The sequence below is a fragment of the Schistocerca serialis genome, chromosome 1 (assembly GCF_023864345.2).
Source record: "Schistocerca serialis cubense isolate TAMUIC-IGC-003099 chromosome 1, iqSchSeri2.2, whole genome shotgun sequence".
In the NCBI taxonomy this organism is placed as follows: domain Eukaryota; kingdom Metazoa; phylum Arthropoda; class Insecta; order Orthoptera; family Acrididae; genus Schistocerca; species Schistocerca serialis.
The window spans coordinates 1267805710-1267820415 of record NC_064638.1 but is presented as its reverse complement, the minus strand read 5'-3'; the positions used below and the strand labels follow the sequence as shown (position 1 = coordinate 1267820415).

At 43.7% G+C, this 14706-nt stretch overlaps 1 protein-coding gene across 1 annotated transcript in view; it reads left to right on the top strand.

Moving 5' to 3' along the window:
* Window positions 1-14706, top strand: part of LOC126456837 (uncharacterized) — a 332607-nt gene that overhangs the window by 128766 nt on the left and 189135 nt on the right. The window contains exon 4 of the mRNA XM_050092649.1: window positions 6160-6214. Coding sequence (XP_049948606.1) covers window positions 6160-6214 — 55 coding nt within the window. The remainder of the gene's footprint in view (window positions 1-6159; window positions 6215-14706) is intronic.

Below are 14706 nucleotides of genomic sequence, written 5' to 3'. Positions count from 1 at the left end.
AAAGAAATTTATTCCATAAGTATTGTATAATTTTTTTTGTTTCTATGACACGTCCCTGTGTGCTGATTCCCATAATTTCTTTTAAAACCTAGCGGGATATGATGTGTGGTTATCTCTACAGTTGTCACTTACCAGAAATTGTTTTGGATAAGATTCGTTTCAGAACGACTGCGCTAAAACAGCATCTCATCCTCAAAAGAAATGAGAGACCGATTTTGGGTTGACGGAATTGATTCAACAGAATCCAACTCAATGTTTGGAATTAAAAATAATGTTACGCTGTCCCAGCGTGGTTTGCGTCTGTCTTAGAGCAAAATTCTAATCACAGATTACAAAAAAATGAAGAAGGGAGTGAAGGAAGATTATGGATTGTTTTTCCGTCGCCGGCAAGAGACGTTAGTAGGGACGGAGCCAAGCTCTAACTGGGGAAGGATGTGGTCCGTGCCCTTTCAAAGGAACCAACTCGGCGTTTGCCTAAATCTGGATAGGCGGGCGGGGTTTGAACCAATGCCCTCCCGAATGTGAGTCGAATGCCTTACCATTGCGCCACCTTGCTTGGTTCATAATAAAGCAAAACTTTCTAAAAATTAAAGTTGTTCTGTTATTGTAAATATTGGGGAACGAGAGGAAATAAATAAAGCAAGAAAGAGAGCGCTTTAAATTTATGGATGCAAAGATACCTGTCCATACCCAAAGGAAGCTTGCAGATGTCACGAGCACGACGATTAAAGGCGTCAGCGACATCCATTGCAAAAGGGCAGAGGAAGTCACGTCAACTCAGAATGACAAAGAGAACTAAAGATTTCGCTTTGTTCGCGCAGCACTCCGAGGCTACTTGGGTTGCAGATGAGGTGAGAGTTCAGGCCGGGGGTTTTCTTAGAATACCAGCAGGGCAGATGAAACGGCTTGATAAGTTAGTAGCTTGAGAGCGAAGCCCCGTCAGCGGGTCACGCGACCTAAATAGGGTAAGTTAGCGACTACTCTAGAAACGGATCTTCTTGAATTTGCTTGCAGGGTTTGGTCGATGAATCTTGAAGCATCTATAAATCGTACTAACCCGAAGTAAATTCGGTAACCGTATTTGAAACATTTCTACTTCCTTGTATTTTTGTGCTCTACGGTTTCTTAAGAACAGTAGAAGAAGGCTGCTGAGCGTAACAGATGAAATCTGTAATATTTCCAATCAAGTTCATATACTCAAGATAAGAGATTTAACACTTTTCATCCATGGAATTTTCTCTTAGACTCATTTGCCATTCGCGGATGCTGTTATGTTAAATAATAAATATGCATTCAGGACAAAAAGCAGAAAAGAAACAGTTGCCGATGTTGCTCCCAGAAAACAAATTTTTTATGACGAAGAGTAATAAAATATTAGAAGAGCTGTTGATTGGAGCTCGTTAAATTAGAATCTGGCTGACATCGATACAAAAGAAAGAAAGACAGACAGAGAAAATTAAAGAATTGTGTTATTTCCAAAGCAATACAACATTATAGGAGCTAATATCAAAGGAAAAGAAAGCTATCTTTAAGAATAGAAGTTTACTAATGCCGTACATTCAAGTCCGGGTGTGGAAAACAGTTCCGAGACTAAGCGTATCTCATAGCAAAATATGGAAGAGAATGTGACAGATAAAGTGCGGAGCCTAGATGCACAAGAAAGAGTATGGAGAGTGGTGAATATAGAAAACTATTTCCACCAAATTTAACAGTTCGAGGGAACTTTATCCAACACATCCTGGCGTAATTGGCTCTGAGCACTATGGGACTCAACTGCTGTGGTCGTAAGTCCCCTAGAACTTAGAACTACTTAAACCTAACTAACCTAAGGACATCACACACAGCCATGCCCGAGGCAGGATTCGAACCTGCGACCGTAGAGGTCGTGCGGTTCCAGACTGTAGCGCCTTTAACCGCTCGGCCACTTCGGCCGGCTCTGGCGTAATTAATTTGGCATTTTTGGGAAGACTGGAGAAGTTGTAAAGGAGCGAAAAATTGGTTTATTTGGCACAGTTATTGACCACGTTTCGCGTAATGGGTGTGTAGCCGGGAAGATGGGAACACAAATGGACAGGTTCAAAATATTTGAAGAGTCAGTGACACAAGAATAAGACAATTTTTTTTTTTAACCGATCGATTTTCTGACAGAAACTCTGCGCCGCTCTGAAACTGTCGTCATGCAATATATTTCAGTTGTGGTACGGCCGAATTTGGAGCAACACGCGTTGAAGACTAAAACTAACTGGACTTTTATCAAAATGCAGTGTTTATTAATAACATAAATAACACATATAATTCTAAACAAGTAAATCTTTTACAAATATATAAAATAAACACAGAACATTACAGACAACCTATTAAATGAGTTCTGAATCAATAGAGAAACTTTTAGCGAGAGAAAGCAACGGCTATGATTAAAGGAATAGAAAAAGTTTCTCCAATAAATACACAGTGAATAACAGAAATTAGAACTCTGTTAACGAAGAGACAATCAATAGTGAAAAACTTCTGAGTGACAATGAATACATGTGTGTATAATTTCCGTACAGTAATTAATGTTCTCTTCATTTTTCCACAAAGAACAAAACATAATGTTATGAGGGAAAAGCCAATATCGACGACATCGGGAAAAACAGCAGAATAAATTACACATAGAACCCTGACCACAAAATGCATAGAATAGTTGGGCTCTAGTTTTTCGTTCTCAAAGTCCCACAACTGAACTATGAAATGAAAATTAATAATATAACAACAAATATTTGATTAATTTACCCCAAAATACTTGTATTTTCCAGATGTAAGTTCCTAATAAAACCGTAGTACAAATTTTCTTCGGACTGCACTAAAAAATGTCAGCCACGGGACTCATAACTAGGCGTTACCAACGACAAACAATATAAGCTAAGACGGTGCAAGACCATGCACACCTTTGTTCTGCCAATATATGCTACGTAGCACTAGTTCCTGTTCTATTTCCTGACAGCACACAGACTGCCGTATAGCGTGCAGACTTAAAAACAAATCGCACTGCCTCTTGGGACTCCCTGTGTGCAAGTATCGCTCATAGTCCAAGTCGCCGCCTCAGTCCACGCTCTCTTGGAGTAGAGAGGCGACCAGTCCGCCAACCTCCCCTGCCGACCGGGTCTGCCCCAACACGTTCACCCTTGTGTGGGCTATTTTATAGCGGTCGGGTCCTTGGTAGGGGTGCGTCGACTCCACGGGCGCACCGCGGCCTGCTAACACCGACCGCTACCTGTCACTCCGCGCTCCGCCCTTTACTCTTCTGTTTTGGAGTGGTGAAAGCTGCCACACGACTGGGAACAGATACGGTCTGCCACGCAGTCGCTGTGTGCCCACACACAGTCAGGCGAGTCGGCCTGAGAGTGGGCGGCTTAAGGAACAGACTTCCGGGCACCAAGGCAGCACCAGTCAGGCAGTCCTGCTAGCCTTTGGGACTGCTCGCTCGTGCTGTCAACCACCAACAACCACTCGGCTCCACAGAGCTTCTTCAAGTCCGTTTTTTTCCATTCCTAATGCGCCGACGCGCTCGCCGAGCGGATCAGACTCAACTCGTCTGCCTACGTGTGGGCTATGGGCTCACTGTTGTGTCTGTGGTCCAGCTGCGTCAGTTCTACCGGTGAGCCTCTAACTGCTTAGCTCGACTGCTGTCTGCCAGCCCGCACACCATCTGCACAGTCAAGTGGTTGCATGGTCGGAGCTGTGGTTAGCGAGCTGGTTGGCAGACCATTGGGCTGTGAATGAGCGTCTACTGTGTGTGGACTCTGGTGACCGTATCTGGCAGTACTGATGGAGTTTGGCTGCCAGACAGCAGTCAGGCGAAGTGGATAGAGGCTCAGTGACAGTACCAATGGACTTGGACCATGGCCACGATTGAGACCTCGACCACAGACAGGTGTGCGGGTCGATGCCTCATTCAACTTCCTATGGTAACCTTAATTTTTTAAATGGGTAGGAGGTAAAAAATGAACGCTTGCTTGAAATGACATGGGATTTTATTGAGACCAAAAAAAAAAAAAAATTGCAGAAAATTTCCAACAAATCGCGCTTCATATCATACAAAAGCAATTGATCTTTAGCAAAGACGATGTTCTTTATAGCAAATGCTCATCATACCAGCCTTCATTCATCAACAATACCTGTAGTCGAGGGACAAAGTTATGAGCAACACTAGACAGCAACTCAGTAGGTATTATGGGAAACGGCCTTCGAATATTGTCTTTTAGTATCCCTAATAAGGTCGAACGACCATGGTAGACTTGCGACTTCAGGTAACCCCACAACCAACAATTACACAGATTGAGGTCTGGGGACCAGGGAGGCCAGACGTGACGGAAGTGGCGACTTAGTACTCGATCCTCACCAAAATATATTCGCAAGAGATCATTCACAAGTACGGCATGTCCTGCATGAAAGTAAGTCCAGCAGTTGTTTATCAGCCAGCCTAAGGATTCTGTAACATATAGACGTACTTCGCACCCTTCTCCGGCGACAGTTTGAAAATCAGCGCCTTACATTTCCTCGAAGAAAAAGGGTCCGATTACGATAGGTATGGTAAAGCCACACCACACCGTTCCTTTCTCGTCATGCAAAAGAGTTTCCACGATAGTTCTATGGTTTTCGGTAGCCCAAATTCTGCAGTTGTAGGTGTACTCATGCAGCGGCACTCCGTATTACAGTGCAGCGCCATCTTTTGGCCGGCTTTTGTACTCGTTTTTGGTTTCAATAAAGCCTCATTCCATTCCAAGCACGTGTGTCAAGGTTCACTTATCTACCTACTTTATTCCGTGAATTAATGTAGTTTCAAATGTTAAAATTTTTGAGTCACGCCGTACTTGTAAGTTACTCCGATTGGCAGCTGTTCTTGATTCGAATTCTGGGGAATTTACTTCGTCTTCTTTGGTGAAGAGATTTCGGAAAACCACATTTAGTAACCCCACTTTTGTGACACTGCCATCGGTAACAGTACTATCGCTATCGCGCAGTGAAGACACTGAATGTGTCTTCCCGCTGGTTTATTTTACATACGACCAGAACCTCTTAGGATTTTCTTTTAGTTTTCGAAAGAGAGTCTCGTGTAACTTATTAAAAGCATCTTGAAACGATGTCTGCATTACATTTCGAGCTTCTGTAAAACTTCGTGAGTCCTGGTGATTTTGCATTATTTTAAATCTGGGATGCTTTTATCGTTGTACTATCCAGAACAGACCACTGCCGAAACCAGCGACACGTCACCGATACGTTATGGCCAGAATCTACAGCAATCCGTGGAGACGTCATCCAGCTTTCCGCAGGCTCACAATGCGACTTCATTCAAATGGCTGAAGTTGTTTAACAGGAATAGGTTCTCGTCAGCGCGGACATGAATGAATTTGGAAACAGCGTTCTCCTCCACACTCACCGCAGTTCCTGCCTGCAGAGTGCAAACAGAGGGCGCACGGACAGCCCTCCTAAGTGCCTTCTGATCACCGATGAGTGTGACAAATGAATCACTAATACTAGAACCCCTTAGTATGCCACTGGTGCTCCATTTTTTTCCGGCACTGCATATTGTTAAAATGTAATAGTTTCTAGATTTTCATTGGCAACATGCCACGTGAAAAGTAGCTATACAGACGACACAGTACAATAGTGGACAATGCAAACTAACAAAAACCAGTGCATCAGATTGTTGTCATTCAATTTACAACATATGTCCAAAACAATGCGATTTACAAAATTACGTGTATGGTGAAAGTTATTGGTTGGAAAATGTTCCTAACAAGTACGTAAAGTTCTTAACACAAATACAAACGAAAAGCTAGTTTCATTGGACGTAAAAATTATTCTAGAATTACAAACTGAGAATTGGTTATGATTTATGTTTAAGTATCGATTATTAGCAGTGGAATCAAGGCAGCGGTGTTTTTGCACCGGATGGAATTGAAATATAATTAATGTGCAGTATGAATCAGTATAATAAATTGAGTTTTATACTAACCAGATAAATGAAATGAGAGTGTTACAAAATTTATGTAAGCCTGTAAATGTGACAGCCTGACACTTGAGGTCAACACTTCATGGCATACTTATCCTAACGATCATATATTGCTACTTTCCACACTGTTGCTTCTATTTACGTGTCGTGTTTTTGTTTTTCAGAATGAACCGAAGGAAGGCTAAACTTAGCCGTCCAATGAAGATCAGCCAGATGAGGGTATGTATAATTTATTTCAGTAAACTGTTATTACTTCTATTTCGATGTGATTCATCTCCTTTGATAGAAACATAAAGGAGTTCAAGTGTATTTCATTAATTCATTGTTGCTGGTTAATCCATTCACCTGTTTTATCGCTCCGATTCAGCTCTCATTATTGCCTTAGAAATAATACAATTTCTTCTTCAGATCGCCTTGTTTCCGTTGTGTGGACTTGCAGAAGGATATGTGAAGATGAAATTGTACAATTTAGAAACAAGTTATATCAGTTCAATATCAATAAAAGAGATGAATGCTTCATCTGATACACAGTTTTTTTGACGAGAGATTAAGAAAAACAAAAAAAAAATGGGAAAGGGCGGAAAGACAGAGTGATCGTACGAAAAGTCATAGCAAAATAACATATTATTTCCTATCACAAGAATGAGTGACGGGCTATTTAGATACTTTTTCTGATAAAATTATTTGATAGTGTGGGGAAGCCTTTAGTCAACTTCCAATGATTTGTCGGTTTTACTTGTGGGCTTAAAGAACTGTGTCAGGTCTATAGCAGGTGCGGTCAGCATGTGTGCCGTTACTTAGATGGAAAGTCAGCAGTCAGGTTTTAAGCTCATGTGCTTAGACAGGCCATCATCGTAAGCAACTGAAAGATATATCCTTTGCAATTTACAGAATTCCTTGCTCTTTTCAACACACTTAGTTTTCTGCTACTTCACTTTCCAAAAGTCAAGTGCGGAACGTGGAAACTCATATACTATATATTGAAGGGGGAGGTGTTCGTGACACCCACGTTTATCCAGGTTATTCCGCGTCCTCCCTAGGACCCGCGCCTGATTCTTTAGAGTGTGTCTTGCAGAGTACCACGGATCAGTAAAGCTACATTTTCCTAGGCGAGGAAATTTATCGCAGTGTTCTGCGGAACACGTTTGCGTCTTTCGATGTCCGATGCGAGGCGCAGGATGCTGCGTGAAATGTGTTCCTAGGCAAGAAGCGCTGAGCGTCAGAGCTTAAAAAGCGAAAGTGGTGTTTTTTTGTAATTTGACAACAGTACGTGATACTAGAAAGACCTTCTGACGCCTTTTTTTAATTCAATGAAAATGTTGTGCTTTTGAAATAGAGAAATATTTAGGTTTTGAAGAAAAGTTGATTTTTCGCGCTACTCAATAGTTATCACGTCGTATCTCCTAACCTATGTCTCGTATAACAACATGATTTCATAGTTGGCTTCAGTAGTGCAATTCGACTACGTGTACAAACTTCATGGCTAATAGAATCGGTAACTGTGAAGTAATAAATTAAAATGTCACGTATAACGCGTAATTTTTAGCAAACCAGCAACCGAAATGTAGCAAGCGACAAACTTTTCCGCTTTACATTTTTTGTGGGGGATCAAAACGAGAAAAAGTGTCGTAAAGGTTTGAATTTATTTTTACAGTTTGTTGGAAATCGGTGGGTGCTACAGTTACCCCTAGACGAGAGCAGTATTATGTGGCTCATTGGCCATTTGTCACTACAGACGCGATGCAGTGCGGCGCGACAGTATTACCGGAGCAGTATAGGTAAAATATGTAGCGTAGTGATAGATCTAAAAGCGTGTTAATTTTGGCACTCCGAAAGCACATGGAAGTTAGTTAAGAGGAGGAAGACTGTATATTATTGAGAAGCGTACTCCGGAAGCGCAAAGCAGTCACACAAATGTTCTTACATCGTGAAGAAGAACAAAACAGTTGCCCGCATCTCGTGGTCGTGCGGTAGCGTTCTCGCTTCCCACGCCCGGGTTCCCGGGTTCGATTCCCGGCGGGGTCAGGGATTTTCTCTGCCTCGTGATGGCTGGGTGTTGTGTGCTGTCCTTAGGTTAGTTAGGTTTAAGTAGTTTTAAGTTCTAGGGGACTTATGACCACAGCAGTTGAGTCCCATAGTGCTCAGAGCCATTTGAACCATTTGAACGAAACAGTTGCTCGATGAAGCGGAGAAATGCCAGTTCCCACTGCCTCACAACGCAAACATATCGAAGTTAATGAAGTCCCCAACAATAACTTACTACGTGTCGGCGGTTACGCGAAAACTGAGGGATTCGCTGTGAGAAACGGATTCACAGATTACTTCAATGGGCCGAATTTTAAGCGGCGTTCACAGTACTGATGACAGCAACAACATCCAACTCATTATAACTTTAGTTAATTGCCCAGTAGAAATATATTTACAAATGTATTACATTGGACATAATCAAAGAGATTTCTCCTGACATGTTTCATTTATTTTTCTTGCGGTTTCTGGCAAAATTAACAGTTTTTGCATTTCTTTTCTCATCTCGGTGTAAGCCATATTTCACAAAACATGCTCTTCGAATATCGACTCGATAAGGTGCCCATCCCCTGAAGCAGAGAAGCGGCGAACCATTTCTGATGAATGTTTCAGTAATTAGATCTTGTTGCCTGTGCGCGCCAAATACTGCAGCTGTCGCCCAGTAACCGCTGCTGCTACAGTTCCGAGTTCCCGCATTCCTCCAACGGAGTAAAACGCTGCGACGCGACGGACTCCTCACGAAGCACGCAAGCGTGTCCCGCAGGTAGGGCCGCACCACAAGGAAACGGTCTGGTATGTTTGCATTGTGCGAGGGAACACGCGCTCTACTAACAAGGGGAGGCCGCCAATTGTGAAATTCAGATTCGATTCATACTGCGCATAATAAAAGCTCATGGCCAGAGGTTTAATGTGGCAAAGCACCAAGATGCACTTCTCAGCCGTTGTCGAGAAAATCGACAGTTAAAAGAAACCGTTGCGGTGAAATACTCTCTACGATTAATAGATTTCTACAGCGTCGTGGCGCAGCGGTAAGCGCTCGGGTTCGTAATCCGAAGGTCGCCTGATCGAATCTCGCGCCATGCAATTTTTTTATTATTAGATTTTTGTAATTCAAATATATATATATATATATATATAAACTATTAATGAATTGCTTATGCATGTTGGTGAAGGCGGATCGCTCTCCAAGTGTAACACCTCCATTTTTCTGTTTTTTTTAACAAGGTGTACCAAAACTCTCCCGTCCGCACTGATTTTCGACGATGTTATAAGTTGCGCTAGGGACCGCATCTACCTTCTTTCGAAGTTAGCAGGCAAGTACGCTGTTATGCGGCGGCTCGTTTCGGCCCATTCAACATCTGCCCTTCAAGTGTAACGAGCGAGTAACGGAGTTTATATTTCATACCTGCCACAGCGAATTTGTGTTCGTGGGGTCTCTATTCTAACTCGAACGTTTGACTTACGCTATACGTATTCGTTTCGGAATATCGTTTCTACGTCTTCCGTTAACTATATGTGGTTAACATTATGAAGACAATTAATAAAATTTGTGAAATACAACTTTGTTTGCGGAAAACATAATGATGTTCGAAGTCGCCAGTTTTTCCACGACAAACGACTTTCAACAACTTATTATATGCGTAATTGTTGCAACTGATTGCCGGGAATCATATATACACACATTTGAATTACAAAAAACAAATACTAAAAAAAAAAAAAAAAAAGTCGCATGGTGCGAGATTCGATCCGGCGACCTTCGGATTACAAACCAGAGCACTTACCGCTGCGCCACGACGCTGTGGAAAACTATTAATCGTAGAGAGTATTTCACCGAAACGGTTTCTTTTAACTGTCGATTTTCTCGACAACGGCTGAGAAGTGCATCTTGGTGCTTTGCCACATTACACCTCTGGCCATGAGCTTTTATTATGCGCAGTATGAATCGAATCTGAATTTCACAATTGGCGGCCTCCCCTTGTAAGCTTTTCAGGCGGCACGTTGCGGGAAGTTCCCGCAGCTAGGAAAACGTAGCTTGAGATGGATTTCGCGGAGTAGGCCGAGCGAATGGATACAGGAATAGCCTCCGATGTTGAGGCAGCAGACGCGTTCACGAAAGGGCGGCGCTATCAGTGAGACTGGTCTTCCAGCGGCGGTGTGTGCACGTCTGCCCTCTGCCAGGGGCGATGTAGTGCGCCTGTGGCGGCTGTCTTTGACGCGTTGGGCCCAACACTTCCCGGAAGGACTCCTGCAAGTTTCACAGCGTCAGCTCGAGTTCAGCTTCACGCCGCGCCCCTAGGAGGGCGGAATGCCCTTTCCGAGAAATCGGCAGCTCAGTGGGAACATGCGCCGCGTTGAGAAAGGCCCAGTTCACACGGAAGTCGAAAGGACGCGCAAGTTGCTTTGACTTAACGACGCGCCGACTGTCTGCAGTATTTCACGCGTATCGTCCCGTTCCATATCTGAGCGGCGACCGACCGAGTGAACGTAATGGATCCCAAGAAGAGTAAACAAGTGCTTCGCTACCTCACTCCCATCCCTCAGTCCCCAAAATCACGTCTTACCGGACAAGATCTGGTCAGAGTCTCCGCACCGTAGTGTTTACTCTCGAGAGGCAATAATAGCGTACATCTGCTACTCGTACAAGTGGGGCATTGCCACATGGTACACATTTATACAATGCCCTGCACATCACAACAGCTTAACTTTGACCGGTAATTTGTGTGACAAACTACCCTAGGATTCACTCACAGTATAACACGTATCACTCACCTACTGATCACTTACATTCTAACGTTTTATTTCGGAAAAATATGATGTAATGCTTCTTGAAACTATGTCATCATGTTCGCACGTGGCAACTCGTTTATTATGGTACCTTTCAATCATTAAACCACACAGAAAAAAGTTTTTTCATCGTCTCTGGTGGCCTTGAAGTCTAAATCTTTCCGACTGAAGATGGGAAACATTTGTAAACTTGGTACCGCGTTCCCTTGTATTATTCATAATATCGCAGAAATTGCTGCCTAATAACACAGTTACGAGAGCTTGGTGAAAAGTAATTCCTCGAAGTTTTTGTGTGAAAACTCTTAAAGCTTTTTAAATAAAGCAGACGTTATTAACAATATACATCTTTATTCTTTGTCTCTATATATTTATTTCTCAACATAGTCACCCCGGCGACGAACACACTTTTCTCAACGAGGGATCAGTTTTTTGATACCGTCACTGTAGAATGTTTGTCTTTGTTGACGGAGACACAGTCTCACCTCCACTTGCGCCGCTTCGTGACTATCAAAGTGAAGTCCTCGGAGGTGTTCATTAAGTTTTGGAAACAGATGAAACTGGTATGGGGCCAAGTCGGGGCTGTATGGAGGATAATCGATGGCAGTGAACCCAAGACGTCGGATTGATGCAGATTTCGCGGCGCTCGTGTGTGGTTCGGCATTGTCATACTGAGGGAGAAGGTGGTCCATGTGTGGAAGAGATCATCGAATTCGAAACTCGAGTACAGTACGCTGTTTCTCAGGCACCGACAAAGTTACTTTGTAACTGCCTCGTTATACGCCAGAATTCGCAGTCCTATAGTGGCAGGGACATGAAGAATGAAGATGTAGAACATTAATAAACTCTGTACGAACAGGCCAACGGTCCCACCGGCCGCCGCGTCATCCTCAGTCCACAGGCGTCACTGGATGCAGAGATGGAGGGGCACGTGGTCAGCACAACGCTCTCCCGGCCGTATGTCAGTTTACGAGACCGGAGCTCTACTTCCCTATCAAGTAGTTCCTCCGTTTGCCTCACAGGGACTGAGTGCACCCCGCGTGCTAACAACGGTCGGCAGACCGGAAGGTCACCCATCCAAGACCTAGCCCCGCCCGACAGCGCTTAAGTTAGGTGATCTGATGAGAACCGGTGTCCCCACTGCGGCAAGGCCGTCGGCTTAGAACATTTTATCGTTTGATTTACTTAAATAGCTTTGAGAGTTTTCACGTAAATATTCCGAGGCGTTACTTCTCAGTACGCCCTAGTATCTTTATCAGCAATGGGATATTCATTGTCTGCGTTTTGCGTCTTATGAGGTTCAAATGGCTCTGAGCACTATGGGACTTAACTTCTGAGATCATCAGTCCCCTAGAACTTAGAACTACTTAAACCTAACTAACCTAAGGACATCACACACATCCATGCCCGAGGCAGGATTCGAACCTGCGACCGCAGCGGTCACGCGGTTCCAGACTGAAGCGCGGTTCTAGGCGAAGGTATTGTGTGTATGCACCTTTACGGTTTCCAGCCCCACGCATCCACGTCGCTCGTGCACCACTTCCGGTATCGTGTACCCACTTCTGTTAGATTGTTGTTCTAAAACTAAAGTCCACCAGAACAGTCGTCGGAAGACCCAAGGGTTGCGAGCGACCTCAGCCGACTGGCGACGTCGGTTGGGGGCCGCTCTCTCGGCCGTAGTCAGTTTTCGTGACCTGGAGTCGCTGCTACTCGGTCAAGTAGCTCCTCAATTGGCATCACGAGGCTGAGTGCACCCCAGCAGGTCAACAGCTCACAGCGACTGTCCAAGTGCCGGAGATATCCGACGATGCTTAACTTCTGTGATCTGGCGGGGACCGGTGTATACACCGCGGTACTGTCGTTGACAGATCGTTGTTATTCTTCCGGTCCTTCCTTATCTTCTGTAGTCTAACAAAAAACTTCATTGCTTCGAGTACCAGCCATTTATCTGGCTTTTTGCTACACCCGCGTAATTCCAATTTAATTTTTATTGAGGGAATAATTACCTCGGCCATTCCAGCCTTCTCTCCGATCACTTGCTTGTTTCCTTTCTTTCGTAGTAGTTCCATCACGCATCTCTGTATTGCTCGCTGAGCGACCGGTAGTTTTTGAACATTTTTTCCCTTACTCATTTAAAATCCACGTCTCATTGCCATAAGTCAGAACGTTTCTTTTCGGGCGCGTACTAAGTTTAACTGTTTTGTTTCCAAAAGCACCGCAAGTCATTTTCATTTTACCAACGTCTCAGCTAGATTTACAGGGCGATTCAGTCACCTCTACTGCTGTCACTTGATTGAAATTCTCTCGCTAGCTACGCGCAGACTACCACTCCTATAAAAAATGAACACGACTTTTCTTTACGGAATTTAATGCAGTTAAATTTTGCATTGGGATGCGGTTTCGCTAGAGACCGTAGTTTTCGAGTTATTCAAGAAAAGCGTAAAAAAGTGACTGTCAAACGCACCCCCACCCCCACACTCAGTCCCACCAGTATGTTTTCCGTGACACTTCCCCCTACTATTGTACTGATATTTGCGAGGGCACAATTTATTTCCCACAGTCGACCTTCCCTGACTAGCTTTATTTCGCTCCGTCTTAGTCGAGCACTTACAGACTGTAAAATTGACGTTTGCGTAATTTGACCTGACAATTTTTGTGAATTTTAACAACATAGAATAAACAATTAAATCGTTGTATTCACCGTACTATGCTTTTGAGGATTAAGTTTGGATCGAATTGTCAACGTCCTTAGTTTTAGCGTATTGTTTACAAAAGCCGTTTTTCGTTCATTACACTCATGGCCACATACAAATTAATAATGTTAACGAAATAGGCAATTATTCTTATGGCGTAATTGCCCAATCAATTGAGACAGTAAAAAAAGGTCGAATATCGCGAATAGTTCTCGTAGTCAGAAATTTCTTTACAGCGATGGGAGGGAGTGCCACGAACAACATACTAGATATCCTGACTGGTAAGGGATATGTGTGGGGTGAAGGAGCTTTGAAGGTCATTTTTGTGCGTTTCTCTTCAATAACACAAAAACAGGCTCCATCGAAAACATAACCCAGTACAAAATTTAATTAATTTAAATTTCCTACATAATGGTCTTGCACATTTTTCTCTTCAGGACTAATACACTGATGTGAAAAAAGTCACGGGTTACTTCCTAATATCGTGTCGGACCTCCTTTTGCGCAGCGTAGTACAACAGGTCGACGCGGTAAGGACTCAATAATCCTTGGAAGTCGTCTGCAGAAGTGTGCCTCTGTAGCCGCTGTAGAATTTTGTGCTCGAGCTGACCTCTCGATTGTGAGCCATACATGTTCGCTGGGATTCACGTTGGTGAATGGCCAAATCATTCGGTCGAATTGTCCAGAATGTTCTTCAAACCAATCGCGAACAGTTGTGTGTGACCCGGTGGCATGGTGCATTGTCATCCATAAAAATTCCATCGTTGTTGTGACAACATGAAGTCCATTAATGGTTGCAAATAGTCACTAAGTAGCCGAACATAACCATTTTCCATTCCACTCCATGCAGACACGGTTCACACCGTTACAGAGACAGCACCAGCTCGAGTCGGTTATCTGCTGCTACAGTCCATTAACGCTAAATTTCACGTAGTGTTGCTTGTGTGTTAGCGCTGGCAACTCTACGCAAACGCCGCTGCTCTCGGTCGTTATGTGAAGGCCATCCACCACTGCGTTGTCCGTGGTGAGAGGCAGTGCCAGAAATGTGGTGTTGTCAGCACACTCTTGACACGGCGGATCTTGGAATACTGACTTCCCCAAGTATTTCCGAAGTATAACGTCTTATGCGTCTAGCTCCAACTACCATTCAGCGTTCAGAGTGTGTTAATTACCGTCGTATGGCCATAATCACGTCGGAACTCTTTCACATGAA